The following is a 24824-nucleotide window of genomic DNA, read 5'->3' on the forward strand; positions in this document are numbered from 1 at the left end:
ATTGTAAAACAAATCAATCTTAAATTAAATTTTTATAAATTTATAATTTTGTTAATTAATTTTTTTATGAAAATAAATATTTTTTGAATTATAATTTATTTTTTTAATGATTTAAATTAATTTTAATAAATGTAAATTATAATTATATATATTTAATTATCTATCAAATTATTTTAAAAATATTTATAATTATTTTAAGAAAAAACAATAATATTGTAGTTATTACTAAAACTTTATTTAACATTAACATTCAAAATTTTATTGCTATTTTAATTATTAAAGTACATGCATATTTACAAATTTATTTCTAATAAATATATTTAAATTAAATTTAATAATGTAAATTATAATTATAAATATTTAATTATCTATCCAATTATTTTAAGAATATATATTTAATTAGCATTTGGGGTATTTTGGTCATTACAATAAAATTTACAAAATTAATCCATCATTTTAAAATCATACCAAACACCATGTTATTTATCCCACTATACTATTAATCCATATATCTCATTTTTTAATGATTCTAATTATTAATCATTTACTTATCCTATCACACGTACCAAACGGAGCCTCAAAGTTTTAGATATTTTAATCAAGATATATTAAATTTGAAAATTAATTTTTTTTTTAAAAAAACATGAGTATGCTTAACCCTTTTCAAAATAACCGAATAACCGGATTTGGAGATAATCGATATTATACTGAATTGAATCTTATTTAGAAACCTGATTTATTCGGTTATATCGATATTGTATAAAAGGAACCGAACTCTAACCGAATAAATCGATTTTCTAAAAAATAAAAATTCATTTCAAGTTAAATCAGTTGGAGTGAAATTTCCCTCACCTCTAATTTGATATTATCTATTCTATTTTATTAATGGTGATGATATGTTAGTAACCACCTAGGGGACACCAACTTTTTTTTTCCAAATTTACCCTTATATGATGCTAATATTACACTTTTGTTTTTTGTTTTTGTTTTTAAAATTTTAAAGTACACTTTTTTTATTTCAAAAATTCAAATATCAATTTAGTCCCTCCATAATTTGTCAAATTTCACTTTATTATCGATAATAATAAAAAAAAACTATACACACACGCATCGCGTATACAGAGTAACTAGTATTTTATTAAAGTTGAGAATATGATAGTAACCACCTAGGAAGGATACCAATTTTTTCTTCCAATTTTACTCTTATATGATACTGATATTATAATTTTGTTTTTTGTTTTTTGATTTCAACACACACTTTTATTTTTATTTTTTTTATTTCAACAATTCAAATATCAATTTAGTTTCTCTATAATTAGTCAATTTCACTTTAGTCCATCGATAATTATAAAAAAAAATTATACACACACGCATTGCGTGTGCACAATAACTAGTTATTTATTATCTTTGCCACTATTATTATCTTAATTTATTTTTTAAAATTAATTTTTTTTAAAAAAATACTAATAAAAAGTAAAAGAATCTCGGATCGTCTCCGTGGGCCTGTGGTGGAACCATCATCCAAAAGATAGGTTGGCCCGTTAAGAAGCCAACCCCGGCCCGTGAGGCTCTCACCAAAAAAAAAAAAAAAAACCGCTGGAAAATGTGTGTTCCTGTCCCCAACCGTAGCCTAATCCAAATTCGTTCATTTCCCTCATATTATCCTAAATTTCTCAGCTCACATGCTTCATCTTCACCATTTTCTCGCCCAAAATGCCTTCCTTCCCTCTGTATCGCAGCTCCTCTCCCTCTATTTCCCCCGCGACAACCTCCACCGCCGCCGCCACTACCACCCTATTCATTCAACCCCACTTCAAACAAAACGCATCACAATCTCCTCCACGATTCTTCATTGCAGCAGCAGCATCTGGGAGCTCTGGCCTATGTAGCGTCAAACCATCGGTAGTTATCGATAGCCTCAAGGTTTTGCAATGGGATCGCCTCTGTGATTGCGTTGCTTCCTTTGCCGGTACTTCCATTGGCAAGGAAGCCACTAAGGTCTCTGCTCAATCTTAACACAACACCTACATATGATTGAAATGAATGTCACGCGGGTGCTTTAACAGCTTCACCGATGCTCTTTTGTCTATTTTTTGTCTTTTTAATCTGCAGAAACAATTATGGAATTTGGATCGGACGTTCGAGGATAGCATGAGACTACTCGAGGAGACCAATGCGGCTGTTGAGATGCATAAGTATGGCGCGATGATAGACTTTACTGGCTTGGATGTTTCATCGGTATGATCAGATTTATCCTTGTTTGTTTTTTGCTTTAAAGACTATCAAATGGCTTCTCCTATAGAAGATTGGCTACGATCTTATGAGAAGCAAACACAAATCTCTGCAGTCATGCAATAATGAGAGTCTAATATCTGAATCTTTTAACCTAGTTTTCAATATTCTCATAATTGAAATGTTGGTAAAGCAGTAGTTTTCTGGCTGAAGGTGCAAGCTGCTATACGATGTGCTCACAGGGGTTCTCCTGTGAGTGGGAGTGAAGCAATGGCCCTCTTAGCTCTATTGCAATTTGCAGAAATGCTGCAATTAAATATTAAAGCTGCCACCAAGGAAGATTCAGCTTGGTATGGGAGGTTTTTGCCTCTTTCAGCAATGGTAATATCGCTACATTCTAATATAAAGATTATTTGTTCCATCCCTAGCATCAGCATATCTTGTTAATTTTCTAATGGCATTGGTTTCTTCCTTATTTTTGAGTAATTTGATTGCAGATAGTTGAATTAGTGATAAATCCGTCCTTGATTAAGTTTATAGAACAACTTATAGATGAAGATGGCTCGGTAAAAGATTCTGCAGTAGGTTCACAATGTTATCTTTGAATCCAGATATTTGGTTTGTAATTGGTTTCTCCTAATTTGAATAATTGATGCACACATTCAGAGTTCTGATTTGAGGCATGCTCGTGATCGTGTGCGGGTTCTAGAGAGAAAGGTTAACTTTCATTCTTTTTCTGTTAGTCTGTTATGATTCATTAATAGAAAATGAAAGTCATTGGATTTAAGACTGGATGTTTTGTTGTATTTCATTCTTGAGTTCTCAATGGGTTGGATTGGCTCTATAGATGAAAGTGAGACTGTCTTTCATTTGAAAGTTTGCTGGGTCTCCAAGAAGCTGCCAGCTTACTCTCTGTTTCTTTCGATCTTCTTTCCACAGTTATACCAGTTGATTGAAAGCATGATACGGAAAGAATTGAAAGAATCACCCACTATCGTAAGTTATTTTCCTTCCATTTTATGAGGAAGTCTCTGTTCTCTCACCTGTAAGTAGCGCGAAAAAAAAATCTATCTAATAATTATTCTTCTTTGATATTATAAAATATTGAAAACGTTCTCTTGTATTTTTAACTGCACAGGAAGCAAGCAATATCGATGGCAGATGGTGTATAAAGTCTGAGGCTGATATGCATCCTACCTTTGAGGGGCTACTGCTGTCGAGGTGCATCAAATGCTTTAATTCTTTTATTTTGTAGTGCACACACATGGTTCTTTGTTTCTACAAACGCTTTATTCTCCTATTTTTATCTATTTGCAAACAGTAAGTGACGTCACTCATACTGAAATGACTTTCCTCTACTTAGAGCTTTTAAATTACCGACTTACACTTAGAAAAATCATTTGACTCTTATTTTGTGAGCTAAAATAAGGTGTTTTAATATTATGCATCGATGGTTGTTTGACTATGAAGGTTAAATTGATATTTTGAGACGTCATTGCTTAATTGTCTGGATTGCAGTTGCGATTTTGTTGTTTGGAAATGCATATGTTCTTATTTTTGCTATTTCATAATGTTTCTGGGCAAGGCATTGCATCCTGAATTCATTTGTTGATCTAAGATTTTGGATAAGTTGATTTTTATAAATGAGTTGTATCTCATCCTACAATTTTTTTAGTCTGCTTATTCTTCTACTAAAAGCTTTCCCGAGAAAAATTATGCTATTTTGTAGTAATTTAGGTGCCGGAAACCTAGTAGAACCTCTCGCTGCTGTTCCATTGAATGATGAGTTGCAGCAAGCAAGACTATCTGTGGCAAAGGCAGAGGATGATGTTCTTTTGAAGATAACAAAGAAGGTTTGGGCCAATTTTGCGTTTATTTTCTATCCTTACTAGAGACTAATAATTGCATTCTGTTTTCTATTTTTGTGTAGATGCAAATGGATCTTGCTGACATCCAACATTTATGCAACTGCATGATTCAAATAGATCTGGTGGGTAGAAAGTACCTCATATCATAGGATTCATATTATATCTAAGTCTAAGATACTGTTGATAAATTTGGTTATTTTAAATAAGATGTTAAATAGGATTTTTGATAGAATTAAATTTGGTAAGATATGATTTTTTTTCTAATTTTTTTAGATTAATTTTCGGTATTTCTCTACTATTTAGTTGACATGTTGTACTAGAATTTGATTAAGAAAATTTAAGAAGAAAAATTAGGGGGCTTCTTCTATTCTTTCGTACTTTATGGTATCAAGAGCCAGCTCAATATGAACTACAGGGCTGCAATGGTAAGCTTTGGCGACGGGTCGGCGGCCAGCGATGCAACAACAGTTCCAGCAGTTTAGAAGCGGATGTTTCAGAAGGAATCTCTCAATCTCCTTCAAATCTTGCCCTAGCCGATAATTCCCTTCAAATTACAATTCATAAACTCAATGGCAATAATTATTTGGAATGGGCTCAATCCGTGCACCTTGTGATCAGTGAACTCTTTGGTCACTGCATGGCTAATTAACTCCATGGATCCTCTCACTGGCAAACAATTTATGTTTCTTCCTACCGCTTCTGATGTTTGGGAGGTCATTCGTGATATGTACTCCGACATGGAAAATTATTCACGGTTATATGGGTTGACTACTCACATGTGGCGTATATACCAAAGCAATCAAGCTGTCATCATATATTACAATGAGATGATGTTGATTTGGCAAGAGTTGGATTTACTTGTTGTTAAAGAGTGATAGAGCAGTAAAGATAGTGCTCGGTTTAAAAAGAGAACGGTATTCTAAAACTCGGGATAGGAGGCGCCTAGGCATCCGCCCGACTGCACCGAAAGGTTCTAGGCGGCCAGCCTAGGCACTCCTAGGCAGGTCTAGGCGGTCCTAAGGGCACCCACATTGGTGCATTAATGGGTGATTATTAACACCCATTAATATTCATGCACCAATGTGGGTGCATGAATTATTAATCTTGGCTGCCATGTCAGCCAAGAAATTCATCAAAATGAACGGCATTATTTCGCAAATAGCGACGGTTTTTCGTAAACCGTCGCAAATTGAAAAACGTCGCTACTTGCGACGGTTTCTCAAAACCCGTCGCTACTTGCGACGGTTTTCACAAACCGTCGCTATGTGCGACGCTTTCTCACAAACCGTTGCTAATTAAGGCATGTTCTGAAGAAATTCTCCCCAACGGCTCTTTTCAAACGGCTATATGTAGAATATAATGTCAAACTAGCATTTTGATATATATATATATATATTTACTAAAATTTATTCACTATAAATACTAATCAATTTCTACAAATTCATCCCAAAACATTTATCTTTAGTAATCACACTCAGTATCTCTTCTATATCTTCTCACACTCTCAATTTCATTTTCATCATTTCTTTGTTGAATCATAATTTTTAGCCAAATGGGTGACAATAGTCAGAACTCACAAAATCGACCTCGATTTGTTTCTTCTACACAATATCCACCACAATTTCCAAATTGGCCGTTTGTTTCAAATTTCCAAGGTTATGAAAATCCTTCGAATCATCCAAATTACACCTCCCGAGCTCCATATCCACTGCCTACACCCGAATATTGGCAAAGTATAGGCAACCCAGATTTCATGCCGCCTTATTTTTATGGATTACATAATCCACAATCCACCGTTATGCCAATCGAAAACGAACCGCCAACTCCTACGTTTGTCCCAGAGACTCAGTTGTCCGACCGTGAAACACGAGTTGATCTCGAAAATGTGCAAAATGCTGATGTAGATGTTGAGGTACGAAGAAGCGAATAATATGGAAAAAGGAGGAAGACGAGCTACTAGCGAGATCGTATGTCACAATGAGTGATGACCCAGTCATCGGCAATGATCAGAAGGGGAATGATTTCTGGAGACGTGTTGCAAGTTACTACAATGACAATCGTCCCGCTGGTTCATGTCGGAGATCTTTAAACGTGATTCGATCTCATTGGCACAATACCGTCCAAAAAAAGGTAAATCGCTTCAACGCAAATTATAATAGTGTTTACAATACTTATCGAAGCGGCCATAGTGATGAAGACATATTGCGGTTTGCATATGAAAAATATCGTGATGAAAATAATGGAGTTGCATTTAATCTGGAGCATGTGTGGAGAATCATGAAAACACGTCCACTTTTTACTCCACAGTCCGATGATCACTTGGTTGGTACAAAGAAAGCGAGAATCTCAGAGTCGGGGGCTAGCAACACCTCATCGAACAAAGATGCGAGTGTTGATTTAGATATAAATGAAGAAGAGATTCGTCCAATTGGTCAAAAAGCCGCAAAAAGAAAAGGTAAAAACAAAGCAAAATCATCGATGGAGGATTTGACAACAAGATACGACAGTATGTTTGAAAGTTTTACTCAGTATACAGACATAAAGAAGAACGAATCTGAATGGAAACAAAAAGAACTTGCAATAGAGGAGATGAAAGCAAAAGCGGCTTTGAACAAATCTGAAGCTAAAAAGAGCAAATATTTGCTTAAGGAATACGAAATCCTTTCGAAAGACACTTCACAAATGACGCCTGAGCAGCTTATAGTTCATGAACATCTGTGTGACCACATTAGAGAGAAATGGAATATGTAATTTTCAATTGATGTAATTCTCTTTTCAATCATCGTAATTCGTGTTCAATGAATAAATTATCTTACAATGGGCCGAATTTTATGTATTTTGTGGTTTTTTTAAAGAGATTGTGTTGAATCTGCATTTTTGAGAACATTGAATCTGACGGCTAGTTACATTAGTGTTTACATAAATGAAACTCGTAAAATAATCAATAAAACTATTAAAATTTTGTTTTTTCATTTTTTAAATAATATTTTAAATAAAAGAGTCCAACATTTTTTTCATTTTTTAATAATATTTTAATGAATATTGAAATTAAGTTATTTTTAAAATAATAATACTATTTATTTTTAATAATATTTGTTGTAAAATTTTAACAAAATTAGAAAGATATTGAATTAATTAAAATTAAAAAAAATGAGTAAATGGACAGTGGGACCCATAAATAATGAAAGTTCATATTAAATGAATATGAGTGTGTGTTAATAATGGGAAATTGTTAATGTAATGAATATGTGGCTCGTGGACCCCATAATTTTTGAGGAGATGGAAAGTTAATAACATAGATTAATGTAGACGGATGCGGATGCCCTAAGCATTTAGAGTTTTTTTGGGAATTTTTGTTTGGGCTTTTAATTTAGAAAGCCTAATTAAACCATAAAGAATTATAGGTTTCTACTTTTAATTTTTTCGTATTGAAAGCCCAATTAAAACCACGTTTGCCCTAACATATCATTCTTATCTTCTTTCTCTGCTTATTCTGCACACATAAGAAAATCGAACCAGATCTTAAAGATAATTTTTTTCTTTATTTTGATTTCTCTTGCATTTCCTATTATTCCGACCGCCTTAAGTAGAAAAAGAGTCTTAAGCAGAAGAAGTAGGAGGAATGGACTAGGTGTCAATTGGATTTTTGACAAAGTTTGAGCTGAAATTTATTCTAAGAACCATTACAAGTCTTTTGGTACCGTGAAATCTGCTTAGCAGTTTCTAGTCCCCGCCTAGGCAGCCTAGGCTCTAGGCGCTGGTCTGACGCTCGACTAACGCCTAGTGAATTTTAGAACCTTGAAAATGAATGTAAAAAAGTTGAATGTTTGTCCTCCTTGCAGGCTTAAACAAGGATTTTGATGAAGTTCAAGGTCGCATCCTTGGCAAAAAACCTTTCCCCCGCATTAATGAGGCCTTCTCCGAAATTCGGCGCGAGCAAGCACGCCGCCATGTAATGTTGCCGCGATCGGATGACTTGAGGGCAGAAACTGATGGTTTGGCCTTTGTTGGTAAAGGCAGTGTCTCGAATGGAGACCGCAATGGAGGTAAACCAAAAATATGGTGTGAGAAATGTAAAAAGTTGTGGCATACAGTGGAAACTTGTTGGGAAATTCATGGTAGACCTGCTCTTCTTATGAAGAAATTTGGAGGCTCCAATCGGGCTGGTGTGCTCTTCAAATAAGCAGTGACGACTCCGGGCAGCAATCTTTTCTTTCAGAATCGATTCCTTTGACAAAAAAACAACTCGAGTTCCTGTCGAAAATGTTCAAATCTAAGCTAGGAAATTCCAACCCCTCTTGCTCCACTCCCCAAATAGGTATATCTTCCTTAGCAAATATTTCAAATTCGATGTTTTAACACCTTTTGGATTGTAGACTCTGGCGCAACATATCACATGACTAGTAATTTCCAATTTTTTTCCTCCTATGTACCATTCGCCGGCAACAGAAAGGTTAAAATTGCTGATGGTTGTTTGTTGTCGTTGCTGGCAAGGGCTCTATTGTTATTTATCCTCTTTTGACTCTTAAAAATGTCCTGCATGTTCTTTTATTGTCTTATAATCTTCTTTTTGTCAATCAGTTAACTCTTGATCTACGTTGTCGTGTGATTTGTTTGTCTTCTCATTGTGAATTTCAGCATTAGGCCTCGGGGACGATGATTGGCAATGCTAGGCAGGACAATGGCCTTTATATTTTCAATGTTGATTCTTTCCTTGGCCAAAAAACTAGAAGACATGTTCCATCTCTACTTCTAGGAGTAATGATATTATGTTATGGCATTATCATCTGGGACATCCAAATTTAATTACTTGAAACAGTTGTTACCAAAACTTATTATTAATAAAGTTATTTCTTCATTTCAGTGTGAATCTTGTGCATTGGCTAAACATCATAGGTATGTGTTCCCATCTCAGCCTACACGGAGTATGCACCATTCACTCTCATTCATAGTGATGTTTGGGGTCCGCCTCGCATGATCACTCAGTTTGGGAAACGTTGATCATCTCGTTTAGTGATGATCATACTCGTATGACCTGGATATTTCTTTTAAAAGATAAAACTGAGGTTGTACATATTTTTCAACATTTTTTAAACATGATTCAGACTCAATTCTATACTGGGATAAAAATATTTCGAAGTGATAATAGAAAAGAATTGTTAATCATGTATTAGGAAACTTCTTTGCTGAAGAAGTGATTTTGCATCAGAGTTCGTGTCATCGTACCCCTCAACAAACTGGTGTAGCTTAATGAAAAATAGAAACCTCCTTGAAGTTGCCTGGGCTGGGCCATTAAATTTTCAACTAAAGTTCCTAAACATCTCTGGGTGAAGCTATTCTTAACCGTTTACCATCACGGATCTTGAAGCTCCAATCTCCTATTAACATCTTTCAAAAATGTTTTCCTATTACTCGCCTCATGACAAATATTCCCCTAAAAACTGTCGGGAGCACTGTATTTGTTCATAATCATGCTCCCAACCATTGCAAATTGGATCCTAGGGATCATAAGTGTATATGCGTTGGGTATCCTGCTAACCAGAATGGGCATATATGTTTTGATCTAGTCAACAAACGTTTTTTGTCTCAATGAATATCACTTTTTTTGGGGTCTGTCTTACTATGACATTCATCTTTAGGGAGAGACATCGTGTGATGAAGATGAATGTATTAGTGATGCAGACCTAATATTTGAATTTGTAATTAATGATAATTCAGTTGTACCGTCTGATGCAGTAGAAGGAAGTGGAAAATTCGTCTAAGGGTCTGGTATATACTAGGAAAGTTCAGGCAAAGGAAAGAGAGGATAATGTCCTTCCACAAAGCCATGAACCAGATCCAGGGGCAAATCGAGAAACGCACAACGGGACCTCATCTGATCAAGGTATGCAAGTCAACATCCTCTAATTCCATCGACATTCATGTTGCTCTGAGAAAAGGTATTCGATCATGCACCAAGCACTCGTTGTCCAACTTTGTGTCCTTTACAAATTTGTTACCCTTTTTTTTTTTTTTGCTTTTATCTCTCAAATAGATTCTCTTAGTATCCCTAATAACGTACATGATGCCCTAGTGATACCTGAATGGAAGGAAGCTATTTTTGAAGAGATGAAAGCTCTGGAGAATAACTCTTTCATTGGAGAAAGTCGACCCTACCCAATGGAAAATCCGTTGTGGGGTGTAAGTGGGTATTCACTACAAAACACAACTCTGATGGTTATTTGGAAAAATAGAAAGCTCGTCTGGTTGCCAAAGGTTTCACTCAGACATATGGAGTTGACTACTCTGAGACATTTCTCCAGTGACAAAGCTAAATACAAATCGAGTTTTATTATTTGTTGTTGCCAATCTTGATTGGACTTTGAATCAAATAAATGTAAAAAATGTCTTCTTATATGGTGACTTGGAAGAATAAATCTATATGGAACCTCCCCTGAATTCACTAATCAATTTGGATCGAAAGTATGCAGGTTGAAAAAATCTCTCTATAGAGTGAATCTATAATGACCCGAAAATTCGTGTTTGAAAATTTGCGGAAAAATTAAAAATTTTCTTTTTAAAATAATTAAGGTGCCTCATTCACAAAATAAACTTATAAATCAAGTTTAAATGTTCAAAATAGCAGCGGAAGAAATTATGACTCGCCAAAATAACAAGTTAAAGTATCCAACAACTGATAAAATGTTTGAGCATAAAAAAAATGGCAAGTGCTGTAAATGAGGTCCTCGGGTTCCACTACTGCCAACCCAAGCTAGCTCACTGGTCCCCGCCCTCGGCCCCGACATCATCAGTACCTACAACAATCAAGTCTAGTGAGCCTAAAGACTCAGCATGCATATATCGTAAATAACGAGTAAATAATATAGTAAAATTGCATGGAAGTAAAAATATCATGTCATGAGGCATAATGTGAAAATGACTTGTCATGATCAATTATAATACGTGCATAACTGAACTGAAAATCACAGTGAAAATGTTTGCTCCTTGGAGCCCTGAATAAAATAGCATGTCATAAATTTTTTGTTGAGATTATGATCTACGCAAGTGGCCCCTGCAGTGAACTGAACTGAACTGACCGGTAACTGGCGACCGGATAATACAATGCTCCCATGACTGGTAACTGGCGACCGGGTGATGTAATGAACGTCTGATCAGACTAATGCCACAGTATACTGGGTGGTACATAACTGAACTGACCGATAACTGGCGACCGGATAATATAATGCTCTCATGATAGTGAAATGGCCACAAGCAATATCGCATAAATCTCAAAAATGAATATTTTATCTTTTTATGCACGTAATATAATTAAATGGCATAATGAAATATCCTGTATTATTTTACCACATGGATTGGATCGTTCCCAGGCTCGCTGCGACCTAAATTTATCATGAAAAATATGCAAATTATTTTCTTGACCAAACTTTGTAATTGAATTCAAAAACGAGACAATTACACCCAACGACCTCATATTTAATCATGACTCCGTGCAAACTCGAACCAACACCGAACCCTCATTTAGTCATGATTAAAATACACTTAAAATGATGAAATAATGCTCCTAAAATGACAAGGGCCGAAATTTTGGTGAATGAAGGCCAAAACATGAAACGCTCTTTCGAGAGTCAATTTGGCACATCGCACCGTAATTTCTCGTACGACCTCAAAAATGATCTGAATCACGAACGGCCAAAAACATGACCTTCCCAACTCAATGAGGCCATGTCCAGTCCAAGGCCATAGGCTAAAAGCCAACCAAGAACTCGAACGAGCCACTGAACCGAAGCAGCAAGTTGCTGTCCACAAAAATACAGCAGCTGTGCTTTGGTTTCCTTGCGTCGTTTGCGAGGCTAATGGCCATTGGGGCTTGAACCACCGACCAGAACCTCTTACCAACATCCTAAGTAATGATTTGAACCATGGCTCAGGGCCCTAGGCCAGCCACCATTCGCATCACACCATAACTCAACCGAAAGTCACACCCGAGAGCACCCTTGCATGCGTGTGGTGTTTTGCTTTGTTTGCTGTCTCGTATCTTGATTGACCATAGCACGATCTAGACATCCAGAGGTATGGTATGAACCGTGGCTAAGGGCCATAGGCCAACCAAGATCCACACCATTCCTCAAAACCGAATGTTATACTTGCTGAAAAATGAGGAAGCCGAAAGGGGGAGGGGCTGTTCTTGTTCTTTGATTTAAAAACCGATGCAACCATGGACCAAGCCTCAAAAGGGCGACTTGATCACGTCTTAGACATCACAAGGGGAGGTTCTAATCATGGCTATAGCCCTTAGGGCAGCCAGGACCAGATCCATCCACCTTTGACAGCAACAAAGAAAATCGAATGCAAAAAGGGACACGCTTGGGAGTTGCTGTCATTTCTTGATTTCGGCTAGCATGAGACTCGAACCAATGGACAAATGTGTTCCTAACATGTCCTAGTACATGCCTAGGAGCGAGCAGCCTTGGGAGCCTGGAATCGAACCAATACCTGAAACCATCAAAACAATGCAACCCGTGAAGCATGAAATGGAGTAGCCGAAATTCTGTACTCATATTTCGAAAATAATATGGAAAGATTTCGGTTTGATTGAAAGATCATGATCATGCAGTGCTTAAAATTCATAATACAACTTGATTGAAGAGCAAGGAAGAACATATGCATGTCTGGTTTCGTTTTGAAAAGAAATGAACGAACGCAACGACGCGGCGCGGAGGAGATGGAGCGTTTTGCTACCCTGCTTTCTTTCTCGGTTTTCTCTCCTATTTCTTGCTATGATGCTCACGAATGCTCTGAATTTCGGTCATGGGTGAGGGGAAGTGATGGTTAGGAGAGTGAGGGGAAAAGGTTGCAATATAGGTGGGATGGCAAGACCAAGTATCCTCTCTTTTGAATTTTGAATTTGGTTGATATCAAATGATTTGTTGGGGAGGGAAATGGATGAGCAATGACCGATTATTCCCATGCTAAACTAGTCTAGGATAATGATCTAAAAATAAATAAAGGGTGGTAAATAAATGAAGGGGTTATCATGTTAAGAAATGGCAAGGAATGGGTCAAATGTTGAGTTGGCAAGGAATTGATTAATCCTTTAAGGGTGGCCGAAATTCAACAATTTAATGGAGGGGAAATATTGTTTGGTTAGTAAATTTTTAAACCTTAAGAGCCTTACCTATCCTTTAAATAATTTAGTGAATTAACACCTCAATTAAGGGACCTAAATAAACTTATTTCCTACTCACCTCAAGTTACTAAAATAATTACTTAAACCTCCTTTTTAACTTAAATCAACTTACTAGCTAGCTAAAATAAACTCTGGGAATGATTTCTTAAATCTTAAATTTTATCTCAAAACTCCAACTCCAGTCCGGCCTCGCTGAATTAACTGAAAAAATAAAAATTAAACTACTGCATAAAATAATTAACTTTAAAGAAAAGCATTTAAATACTCATGCAATAAAATCATTTTAATTTAAAATACTAGAATTATGCATGGCTTATACGTAGTCTAATTTACGGGTTCTACAGAATCAATCTCCCAGAGCGTGGTTTGACATGTTTACTAAGTTTGTTAAAGGCCAAGGATACAGTCAGGGTCAATCTGACCACACTTTACTGACAAGAAAGTTGTCCACTCACAAGATCTCGATACTGATTGTTTATGTCGATAACATAATATTAACAGGAGATGATAGTGATGAGACGAACAGGTTGAGGAAAAGTTTGGCCACAGAGTTTGAGATCAAAGATTTGGGGCACTTGAAGTACTTTCTTGGAATGGAGGTAGCAAGGCCTAAGAAATGAATTATGGTGTCTCAACGAAAGTATGTAGTGAACCTTTTTAAAGAAACAGGGATGAGTGGATGCAAACCCTAAGACACTACAATAGAGGCAAGTGGGAAATTAAGAGAAATTAAGGATGGCGTCCCGGTCGATAAAGGAAGGTACCCAAGACTAGTTGGATGATTGATATATTTGTCTCACACACGACCAGACATTGTCTTTGCTGTTAGTATGGTTAGTCAGTTTATGCACTCACCATATGAGGAACACTTGGAAGCAGTGTATCGTATTATTAGATATTTAAATGGTGCACCATGCAAAGGATTGTTCTTTGAGAAAAGCGAAAAAGAAGGGAGATTGAAGTATACACAGATGCAGACTGAGCAGGTTCATATTGCACTTTCTTATGGGGGAATCTAGTAACTTGGAGGAGCAAGAAACAAAGCGTTGTTTCAAGAAATAGTTCAGAGGCTGAGTTCAGATCCATGACTCAAGGTGTATGCGAGGTTCTTTGGCTGAAAAGATTTATGGATGATTTGAAAATAATGGTAAAACTTTCAATGAAGTTATCCTGTGACAATAAGGTTGCTATCAGCATTGTTCGTAACCCCTTCTATGTGAAAGATCCAAGCATATTAAAATCAATAAGCATTTCATAAAAGAGAAGCTAGAAGAAAGAGTGCAGTCCATTTGTTCCAACCACGTTATAAGTTGCAGACGTCTTGAGCAAAGGGCTCTCAAGACAACTCTTTGAAGACCAAGTCAGCAAGTTAGGCATGACTGATATTTTCACATCAACATGAAAGGGAGTGTTGATAAGTTTATTTTAAATAAGATAATATATAGGATTTTTGGTAAAATTAAATTTGGTACGATAAGATTTGTTTATAATTTTTTGGGATTTTTTTCCTGTACTTCTCTCCTATTTCGTTGAGATTTTGTACTAGAATTTCATTAAGAAAATTTAACAAGAATAATTAGGGTTTCTCCTATTCTATTGTTACTTTAGATACATTTGCGGTTACTAACCATAGTCGTCTCTTTATCGATTCTATTTTTCTTCTCGGTCCTCGCTCTAATGAAATGGTGCTTTTTCACGGTTGCAATGCCATCCATTTATAATAATCTTACATTCTTTAATTGGATAATGAATGTTTAAAGTATAACATCATTTAGAGCTTCATCTTCAGTCTTGAATTGAACTTTGATATGCTGATAAGCTGGATAGTTGGCAGAGCTGATGCATCAGAGTATTGTATACAGAGGGGATGTTATGATTTTTTATGCCCGTGCCCTTAGAAATTGTCAAATCACACTGTTGGATCTTAAATCAAATGTTTTTTTTGGGTTTCCAAGAAAAGGCCTAAAAATCATGACCCTTGTTTCTGTAAAAAGGTTAATATGATAATCCATATCAATTGGAATTCCACCAAATGTTTTTAAATGGAGTTATTTCTTTGCATATTTTTATTTAGAATTAATTTTTTTTACTTTTTTGTACAGATCAATGCCAGAGCACGATATAGCATTTCCTTTGATGGTTCATTTCCTGATTTGTACATGCCATGTGACGAAAATGGCTTTATTGATACAGAAACATCAGTGGAAGACAAAATTTCAAAACAATCATTTCTCACTCAAAAGAAATGGACTTTATATTTGCCAAAAGCTTATCATCCATTGCTGCTTTTACAACATCGGCAGAATATGCAAAAGGCTTTGAAGGATCTTAGTAATGCTAAATCTGTAAGTCATGATTTAGACTTACCTTTGAAACTTAATATGCTAAATCTATAGGTCATGATTTAGACTTACCTTTGAAACTTAATTACTCGATGTTGAGATTAGCGTTTCTGTGGATACATATCAGTGCAACAACACATGCCTAAAATATTATGGTTTGATTTTCTTCCCATGCTGCTTGGACCTTCCCCCTCTGGCATCGCTTGGTACCACTGAGTGAAAAACTTTGATCTAAAGACCAACTTAACAGTGCAACAACACGTGCCTAAAATATTATGGTTTGATTTTCTGCCCATGCTTCTTGGACCTTCCCTCTCTTGCATGGCTTGGCACCAATGAGTGAAAAACTTTGATCTGAAGACCAACTTTCTATGGATTCTTATTGTTTTTTCCGGGAAGGTTTTAGGATCACAAAGGATTAAAGGACCCATCATAAGTTCATCAGTATCTAAAAGAAACGAGGTACTGCAGAGTCATTGGGTTTGGTGTCGATTTTTTTAACTTTCCGAGGATGATGCTTAGGTGATTTATAAGAAGGTATAATATGTTTAGATGTTAATGGTATCAAAACCACCGAGGTAAAAAGTTAAGGTTAGTTTGCTAAGATGAACTACTCACTAGCTTGGATGGGAGGACGTTTTACCTTGTGCTAATGATAAGTATTATGCTCTTTTAATATTTCTAACAAGCTTGCTTGCCTCAAAAAGTTTATGTTAATTGCTATGTTTTAAATTCCTGCCAGGAAATTAGTAGGAAAAAACGGCAAGAAGGATATGCAAAGTGGAAAGAAACAATCAATACGAATTTATCGTCTCTTGAAATGCAGGTGAATAATAGTTAATATGATATTGGTGTTACAAGCAATAGAGTTCTTGGCATTTATCATGTAACTGCTATTAAACTGACCCTCTTTGCTTCAGGTTTCTATGTTAAAACAAGCTCCACCCATCCCCTTCGACATATTTGTAGAACAGAAAAACAAGGTTCTCATTATTACTGGCCCCAATACCGGAGGCAAAACCATTTGTTTGAAGACAGTTGGGTTGGCTGCAATGATGGCAAAATCTGGTTAGCTTAGAATTTTTTGTTTCTACTTTCTTCTACTCATTAGCTAATGAAATGCGTCATCTTATGATTCACCTAAGTCAATGAGTCAGGAAACTCTAAAAAAATTACCCTTTTTTGCAAGCATCGTTATCTTCTCATAGATTAATGCTCGTGTAGACAGTTCAGTGATTGGCATTGGAAAATAATATAGTAGATGAGTGCTTGACATCTTCAAAATGCATCAGTAAAAAGTAAGATAAAATCCCACCCCCACCCCACCCCACCCCACCCCACCCCAAAGAATAAAAAGATTATTCATTTGTGCATTTGTATTGGAGAAAAGAAACATAACTGAAATTTTTGAAGTTTAAACTTGTAACAATATAGGAAAGGGACAAGAATTGATACTCATTTTTAATAAACATAATTTTGTTCATATACCGTTTTTTGATCTGAAGGTGGTCGCTGATGAGAGAGATTTTGCGATAAATTTGTGTAGATTTGGCTTTATTTAGTGACGGAAGTAGATGAACTGCATTGGAATTCTATGGAAATTAAGTTTTGTAAACACGGAGGAAGAGGTCTAATCAATGTAAAAGGTTGGAGATGGCTTCTTATACTAACATGAAAGAAGATCCAAATGGCTGATCCTAGGTAAATAAGAGTATTGGGATACTACTGTCATGTTTGGTTGAAAACATGCTGTAATGTTACTGGTACTCTGGCCAAAATGACTATTCACTACCAGGTGCTCATATGTCTGAAGTCTACTGTGACTTAAGGAAAGAAACGGAGTGGAACTTATGGAGTTTGTGCTTTATGGCTTATTAACAAGATATTGGGAAACAATGACTGGATTTTGGAGGAGCGACAAGTTTCCTTCTTCAAAATATGATCTTATATACTGATATGAAAAAAATGTCCTTATATTGTTGGTTTAATGGTTTATTGATGGTGAAGTTTCAAGCATCTTCCTAAAGAAAGAAAAAATTGTTAAAATTGCATTTGGTTGCATTTCTAGTTTATTTTTTTATCCTAACTTGTACAATGTTAAAATTATCTTTCCATAATATGAAGAAAAAATTGCAGGTCTGTATGTCTTGGCTTCAGAACCAGCGAGGGTTCCCTGGTTTGATTTTGTATTTGCAGACATTGGGGATGATCAGTCCCTAACTCAATCTTTATCTACCTTTTCAGGCCATCTGAAACAAATTAGTGTAAGCCGACATGACTCTTATTTTATGACATAATCAGAAAGTGCTTAGGGGCACAATTAGAATGCATAGCCTTTATGGCCACCTATGAAATAATGGGTTTGCTATCAATAAGATCTGTGCATAATATGTGAAGCACTATATTGCTCAGTGATTGGCCAAAACTGGAGCAGATAAGTGACTTCTCTTTTTCTCTAGAGTCAGACCTAGGTGTTTATATAGCAGCTTTAATCAAATTGAAAAAATGAGAATATAGTGGTTAAGTTTTTTTAATGAATTTTATGTTAATATTCTTTAGTAGAAGGCATAAACTGTTACTTGTATAATTTTATTGTCATCCTTAACCAATTTTTGCTGTTCGTTTTCCCTGATGAACATAACATTTTGCTTTTCCTTCTCTATACCTTGCAGGAAATCAAGTCCCTCTCAACACGTCTGTCTTTGGTGCTCTTGGATGAAGTATGGAACTTCAATAATGTATTTTAATGTGTTTACTCCTCCTTGCAAAAAGTATTTTTTTCTTCTATATCACGATTGCTGTAGTTTTTTGTAGTATGTGAAATAGAAAATGGTTTTTCACTGGCCTTTTTTTAGGACATTAAATGGGGGATTGAGGATAAAATTCGCATGATATTTCCATGATATCACTGATGTTATTTCACTTTCAACTATTCAGGTAGGTGCGGGGACTAATCCTCTTGAGGGAGCTTCCTTGGGGATGTCTTTACTGGAATCTTTTACTGATTCTGGTGCCTTGTTGACTATAGCTACTACTCACCATGGAGAACTTAAAACTCTCAAATACAGGTAGCTTGTATAAGAATGAATTACTAAAATGATGCATAAAATAATATTATTTAACATGGGGCTTATTACTTTAACAATTATAGCAATGATGCCTTTGAAAATGCTTGTATGGAGTTCGATGAAGTGAACCTGAAGCCCACCTACCGGATTCTTTGGGGAGTACCAGGTATTATCTTGTTTTATGAGATAAATGGGCTGTTGGTTGTATGATAATTGTTAATTGTAAAGATTCTGGTATTGTGGTATGTTATTTTGTTCGCCATGCTTAACGACTTGGCTTCAAGACTTCAGTGATCTTGTAGAAGCAGCTGCTAGCTGTTAAACGCAATTGAATGCTGGGCTTCTTTCTAACTGTAGGGCGTTCGAATGCAATCAATATTGCGGAGAGGCTTGGGATGCCTGCTGAAATTTTGGACAATGCCCGTGAACTATACGGAGCAGCTAGTGCAGAAATTAATGAGGTATATACAACTGATTATGCTTACATATCCAGATTATTGCCTATACAGACGGCACTTGATCTGTGAACATATAAACTTTTCTTGTTTACTAACATGAAGTACACACGATCGTTGACACTAATTATATAAATTATGAATTAAAATATATATATATATATAAAGTTAAAAATTTAATCAAGGAAAAACTTGTATTATTAGCAAATAATAATAAACAGAACACATATAAAACAATACGGATTGAAACAAACTCAAAAAAATATTTATCCATCCACACACTATATATTAAGGAAAGTAACCAAAAAAGAAAACAATTTAAATGAAGATGAAATGACATGCAAAATATATAGATGATAAAGCAGGTATCAATTCAAATTTATAGTTTGACCTTAATCATCTACTGTCATTGCAACATTTCACTAAATATATATCATATAAGTAAATAGTAAGTACAATAAAGGAAAAAATTCATGACATGGCACTTGAAAAGTAAAAAAGAAAACAACAAACATAAAAGTAAATTAAATGAACTGCTCTCTCTTGCTTTCGTACTTACCCATGTGCAATTCTTTGAGAGAAACTAGAGGCCAAAACTATGATCCCAAATGTAATTTCATGAAAATATCAAACTTTTCAATCTTAAGCTCTTAGCAATTTATATATACTCCAAACAACAATTGCAATAAGGTGGACTTTTTGCGAGCTTCAAAGAAATTAAAGGGAGAAGTAATGGTTATTGAATTTAAATCATGATTAATATTAGCATTTAATTTGACATTCATAGTTATTGACATATTAACCTAAGAATAAATTATGTTAGAAAATTAAAGTTGATAAAAATAAAAATAATATATAATACAATTTTCATATATGTCTTATGATATTAAATTTTAAATATATCCCTAAGGAGTCTTTCTATTTATGTAGATGATATGATATTTTTTCAATTGAACAACTAAAGTTAATTAAAATAATTATTAATATATTTATTTTTTCAAGAACAATAGTTATATTATAATGAAATGAAAATATAAATTTAATATTAACAAGCATAAAATAAATAAAGGCAGATGTAAATTTAATATTATCCAAATCAATTCTTTTAACTCATATTCACATTAACAATAGCAAATAATCATAAATAAAAAACTTAATACATATACTCTCCTAATAAAAAAAATTTAATGCATATATTCTCCTAATCAACTTATAATCATTTCATTATAAATCAATTAATTGTCATCTTACTTTTTGCACAAATTATTCTACTTACATGCTTTCAACTCAAATTTGCACATATTTATCTGATTCAACAACAATTCACAGCGACCAAGATTTTTCTGCATTGGAACAATAAAAAGACAAACAATGTTATATAATAATCATATTCAACTGCACGTACCAAAATCTTTTTAGTAAGGAAGTCAATTTATTAAAGAAAAATAACATAGGTGAATGAGCTCAAAATATATTATATTTTTTCGTTCAAATTAATTGTTTATTAAATTTGTTTAGTTAATGTTTGATTACCTTTTTGTCAATATAATTGTCATTATATATGTGTGTGGGAATAACTCTACAAATAAATTGTCATGGCATCATTGTTATAATTAAGTACTATTTGATAATATATAATTATAGGGAGACTTAAATAAAATAGAATCTATGAGAGGAATTAAAACAATTAATAATTCAATTTATTTTATTTATTAGTAGAATTAGTTAGAAAAAACTAATGAAAAATTAATTTATTTTTTACCTATTTCTTTCTCATTTTAACAACTTTATAATTTTTTTTCTAGCATCATATCATATAGTGTGTGTGCTGAACGATTCACTTCATTCATGTTTTTATAGATACTTATTATTAAAACTTAATAATCTTTTTTATTAATAATATTTAAATTCACAATTAAATTTTGGATTATAAAATATTATATGTGTTCATGCATTTAGAAATTAATAATTCGACGAAATAAATTTAAAAATTTTTGATTAAATAAATTTTTTCTTTCCATTTATTTATTTATTTAATTTAAAAATAATAATAGTGATGTTACATTTTTTTTGTTTATTCATTTGCCAATATATTTAATTCAGAATTTATTTGGATGGCTCTTCATTGAAAGTATTCAGGTAATTTTTCATGGGTCCTTCGTATATATAAGTTTTTGAATTTTTTTAAAATTTAATTACTTTATAATTATTTTTAATAATTCATTGAGTTTATTAAAATGATAGTGAAATAGCCCAATAAATAATATAATTAATTTAATTTAGAATTTAAATGAAAGCCAAGAGTCCAATAAATAACATAATTAATTTAATTTAAATGATATTCCAAGAAAATTATTAAAATGAGAAAAATAACTAATACTAATATTAAGTAAATTTAATAGTATTTTTTTTTTAAATTAGCTCAAACATAAAAGAATATGGAGATGACTTACTTTGCTACATACAGACTAAAATAAAAATATAACTCAACGTTATTTTATCACGCTCGTTTACAATTGGAAAAAAATTTCATGTCTGCACTTTTATAGGTATATAGAATGAAATAAAATGTTTTTTTTAAAAAATGATATAGAATGTAATATGCCATGATTAAATATTTCAATGAACAAAGACAATGGAAAAAAGTAAAAAACACAAAACCATAACCGTAAAATGTGGCTAATTAGTATTAATTATTAATTAATAGACAAAATGTGAGAGTATCACATGTGTTAGTTGATAGTGGGAAAAAATATACATGTAAAAGGTAATTATGTCCGTTCACAATTTGAAAAAATTTCATTATCTTGTTGTTTGTAACTATTGAATGCTCAGGTCTATGTAAATTAAATTATGAAATTGATCCCTGTATTTGTTTTTCTCTAATTTTATCAAACACATTCCGTTTGACAAATTCTTGCAATTTATGTAAGTGCAGGTGATAGTTGACATGGAGAGATTCAAGCAGGAATATCATGAAAAAATTCACGAAGTGCAGCTCTACTTGCGGTGAGAATCTTTTTGCTTGACAAAGTTTATTCAAGTTTTGGACTAAGTCGTATTCTCCCTCCCCTCATACTTTGAGTCAAGTAGCATGTAAAGTTTCTCGGTGGGTTGTCTCAAGTTAGTTATGATCACAGATATCACAAGGAGAACTGGGTTAGTACAACTGTCTTATGAGGTCCTTTGGATCCAAATCTTCCTGTCCAGAATTCAATAAATTTTCTAAATTTTGTTAAATGACATGTATAGTTATACTGTACTTTAGCATCTCATTTTGAACTGCATAAATTGATGCTGTGACTCTACAAAGAAGTGGCATCCTTCTGTTGTTGTTTGATATCTGTACAAGGTACCGGAATTGTATAAATATTTTTTTTTGGTATGGCTGGCTGGTGGTTAGTGGAGATGTTTTGTATTACCAAATATCTTCACCGTGCGATTTGGTCATGTTCTGATAAGCCATCTGTCTGGGATAGTTGTCTGATTTGATTGCGAAAGCATAAAAGTATCGGGCCACCATCCTAATATTAGAATATTGGTCACTGATCCAAAGCATAACAATTTCTTTCTGATAGGCTCTCAAAGGAACTTCATCAACGTCTGTTAGTGACGCAAAACAGGGTCGTGGAACATGGTTTGGAGCAGAGACAAAGGATGATACAAGAAATATCGGAGGCTGCTGCTTCAGCACGTTCGATGATTCACAAGAAAGTTAGGCAATCTCGATCAAATCCGACTCTATCTCCCCTGCAGAGAGAAGCAAACAAGGATATCCAAACTTCTACTGTCAATAATCATCATTTTACCTTGGAAGAAAATGTAATTTCTGCAGCAACAAAGACTCCAACAGAAGAAAACGCTACTTCTACGACAACTGAGATTCCATATTCCAAAGAGAATAACAGGCATTTAGTTACAGGTATTCAAATTCTTAAGTGACTCGTCTTTTAATATTTTTATTTGGTTTCAAATCTCCCAATTGTTTTTAGTGCCATTGTTCCATTTTGTATATTGTAGAAAAGAAGTTTAAGCTGCCAAAGATTGGCGATACCGTGAATGTTCTGTCTCTCAACAAGAAAGCAACGGTCATGCAATTGGATTCATCTAAAGGAGAAATCATAGTTCAAGCAGGGAATTTGAAGTTGAAGTTGAAATTATCTGATATTACGAACTAGCTAGTCATCTAAGCATTTCCTTCCCCTCGGACACCTTCAATGAAATATGCTTATTTTACGTTGCAGTTTTTTCCATCTTCATATACTGGTTTACCAGTCATGCTTTGTTCCTTGCAACTGTATCTTATAGTAAACCTTAATCTCTGTGTCAACTTATTTATCTATTTTGCCTTGCAGCCAGACTCAATTCGTTTGCATTTGTTGTAGCTTAATCTGAATTCGGCTGAGTCGCCAATGAGTCTTTTTAAAACACCACGGAAACCAATTCGTAAAATCTTCTTGTCCATTTTCAGCAGCAGCATTATGTTCGTACAAGCTTTGCAACACATTTGATGTTGTCAGTCTCTTAAAGTTTGCTATTTCTAAATTTTTACACTTGTTGATTGTTGTTAATAGTCTTATTTATTCTTTCATGAGCTTGTTTGTATAGATCGTTTTACTGGCCAGCGTATACATAACTCAGGCTAACAGGCTAAACTTGAGCAAATCCTCAATCCAAGAGCTGTGCCATTGTATGTATGTTGTAATCCACATCCACTTTAATATTATGATGAAAAAGTATGAATATTTTGAAATGATCAATTACTTTGAGATCTTGTGATGTTTACCAGGTCCACTTTTGGGGTTTCATTTCTGCTCTTGATCTATGTCCTAACAACTGACAGATTTAAATTACAATATCCAAGGAAAAAAAGTTGTAATAATGGTATGGCTACGAGGTGTATAGGGTATATTATTGTTATCCTAAATTTGACCATTTTGTTTTTGACCATGTCCTGCTCTCCTGTTTCTTTCCCCAAAAGGAGTATTAAATATTATCTTTTTTTTATCAATAGATGAAATATCCCATCATTACGTGTATTGGCTGGGGTAGAGAGTAATTGTTGTTTCCTTGGGGGTGGTAGCTACCGTATCACAAAACGAATCCCTAGTAGGTGGTCCATTCATTTCGTAATAATTCCCTTGTTCCTTTCTTGGAGGCAGCACTCTCTCTTTTTCCCCTATCACATGTTCTCGATTTCTTTCTTTCATACCCCAGGCCCTCTTCTTTACGTTCCATCAAGTTTTAATTTCTTCTAGCTACATTTATTGGATATGGACTTCGTATGATGTTGGAATGTTTCAACTTAATAATTAGAAATTAAGGAAAAAAAAGACAAAAAAAAAAACTCGGATTAACAAAAAATTTCATACTTGCATCTCAAAAGCTGCAAGAAAATTTCCCAAACAGCACGGGAGACGTTGAGAGGTCCAAAGGGAGCTAGGGTAAATGCCTCCCTTGTGCCAAGGAAATTTCGAGGGCAGCGGAGGAGGTTGCTCCTTTGCTGTCTTATAAATTCCAAGGCAGAAAGGCGTAAAATGGGGCTTAGGCGTCCGGCGACGTCTAATGACGAAAATTTAATGTTTTGATGTTTTTCGTCAGAATTTTTGGTGAAGGGACACCTCTTATATGAAACAACATGTCCCTGTTAATTGAGATCTATAAATGCATGG

General features: G+C 34.3%; 1 protein-coding gene across 6 annotated transcripts; it reads left to right on the forward strand.

The window, feature by feature from the left end:
* Nucleotides 1-1629: 1629 nt before the first annotated feature.
* On the forward strand, nucleotides 1630-23517 carry LOC142540493 (uncharacterized). Of its 6 annotated transcripts, none has more exons than XM_075646692.1 (22): nucleotides 1630-1998; nucleotides 2113-2238; nucleotides 2446-2613; nucleotides 2730-2813; nucleotides 2899-2949; nucleotides 3172-3228; nucleotides 3371-3453; nucleotides 3962-4085; nucleotides 4163-4222; nucleotides 8965-8996; nucleotides 9837-9984; nucleotides 15390-15632; nucleotides 16372-16455; nucleotides 16550-16697; nucleotides 17766-17893; nucleotides 18302-18367; nucleotides 18567-18697; nucleotides 18781-18863; nucleotides 19055-19158; nucleotides 22091-22161; nucleotides 22731-23074; nucleotides 23173-23517. In XM_075646692.1, the coding sequence occupies exons 1-22, from the start codon at nucleotides 1714-1716 to the stop codon at nucleotides 23328-23330; spliced, it is 2778 nt and encodes a 925-aa protein (XP_075502807.1). In that variant the 5' UTR covers nucleotides 1630-1713; the 3' UTR covers nucleotides 23331-23517. The 6 variants fall into 6 exon arrangements, with proteins under 6 accessions (XP_075502807.1, XP_075502824.1, XP_075502815.1 ...); XM_075646709.1 differs by having other exon boundaries at nucleotides 18302-18349; XM_075646700.1 differs by having other exon boundaries at nucleotides 9840-9984.
* Nucleotides 23518-24824: the final 1307 nt, after the last annotated feature.

The sequence above is a fragment of the Primulina tabacum genome, chromosome 1 (genome assembly GCF_025594145.1).
Source record: "Primulina tabacum isolate GXHZ01 chromosome 1, ASM2559414v2, whole genome shotgun sequence".
Taxonomy (NCBI): domain Eukaryota; kingdom Viridiplantae; phylum Streptophyta; class Magnoliopsida; order Lamiales; family Gesneriaceae; genus Primulina; species Primulina tabacum.

What these genes read in the sequence shown, in the direction of transcription:
- LOC142540493 (XM_075646692.1), top strand. Translation starts at nt 1,714, where the DNA reads ATGCCTTCCTTCCCTCTGTATCGCAGCTCCTCTCCCTCTATTTCCCCC. An exon ending in GCATGATTCAAATAGATCTG is followed by an intron (nt 4,223 to 8,964) that starts GTGGGTAGAAAG and finishes TCTTCATTTCAG; the next exon opens with TGTGAATCTTGTGCATTGGC. An exon ending in AAGTATGGAACTTCAATAAT is followed by an intron (nt 18,368 to 18,566) that starts GTATTTTAATGT and finishes TCAACTATTCAG; the next exon opens with GTAGGTGCGGGGACTAATCC.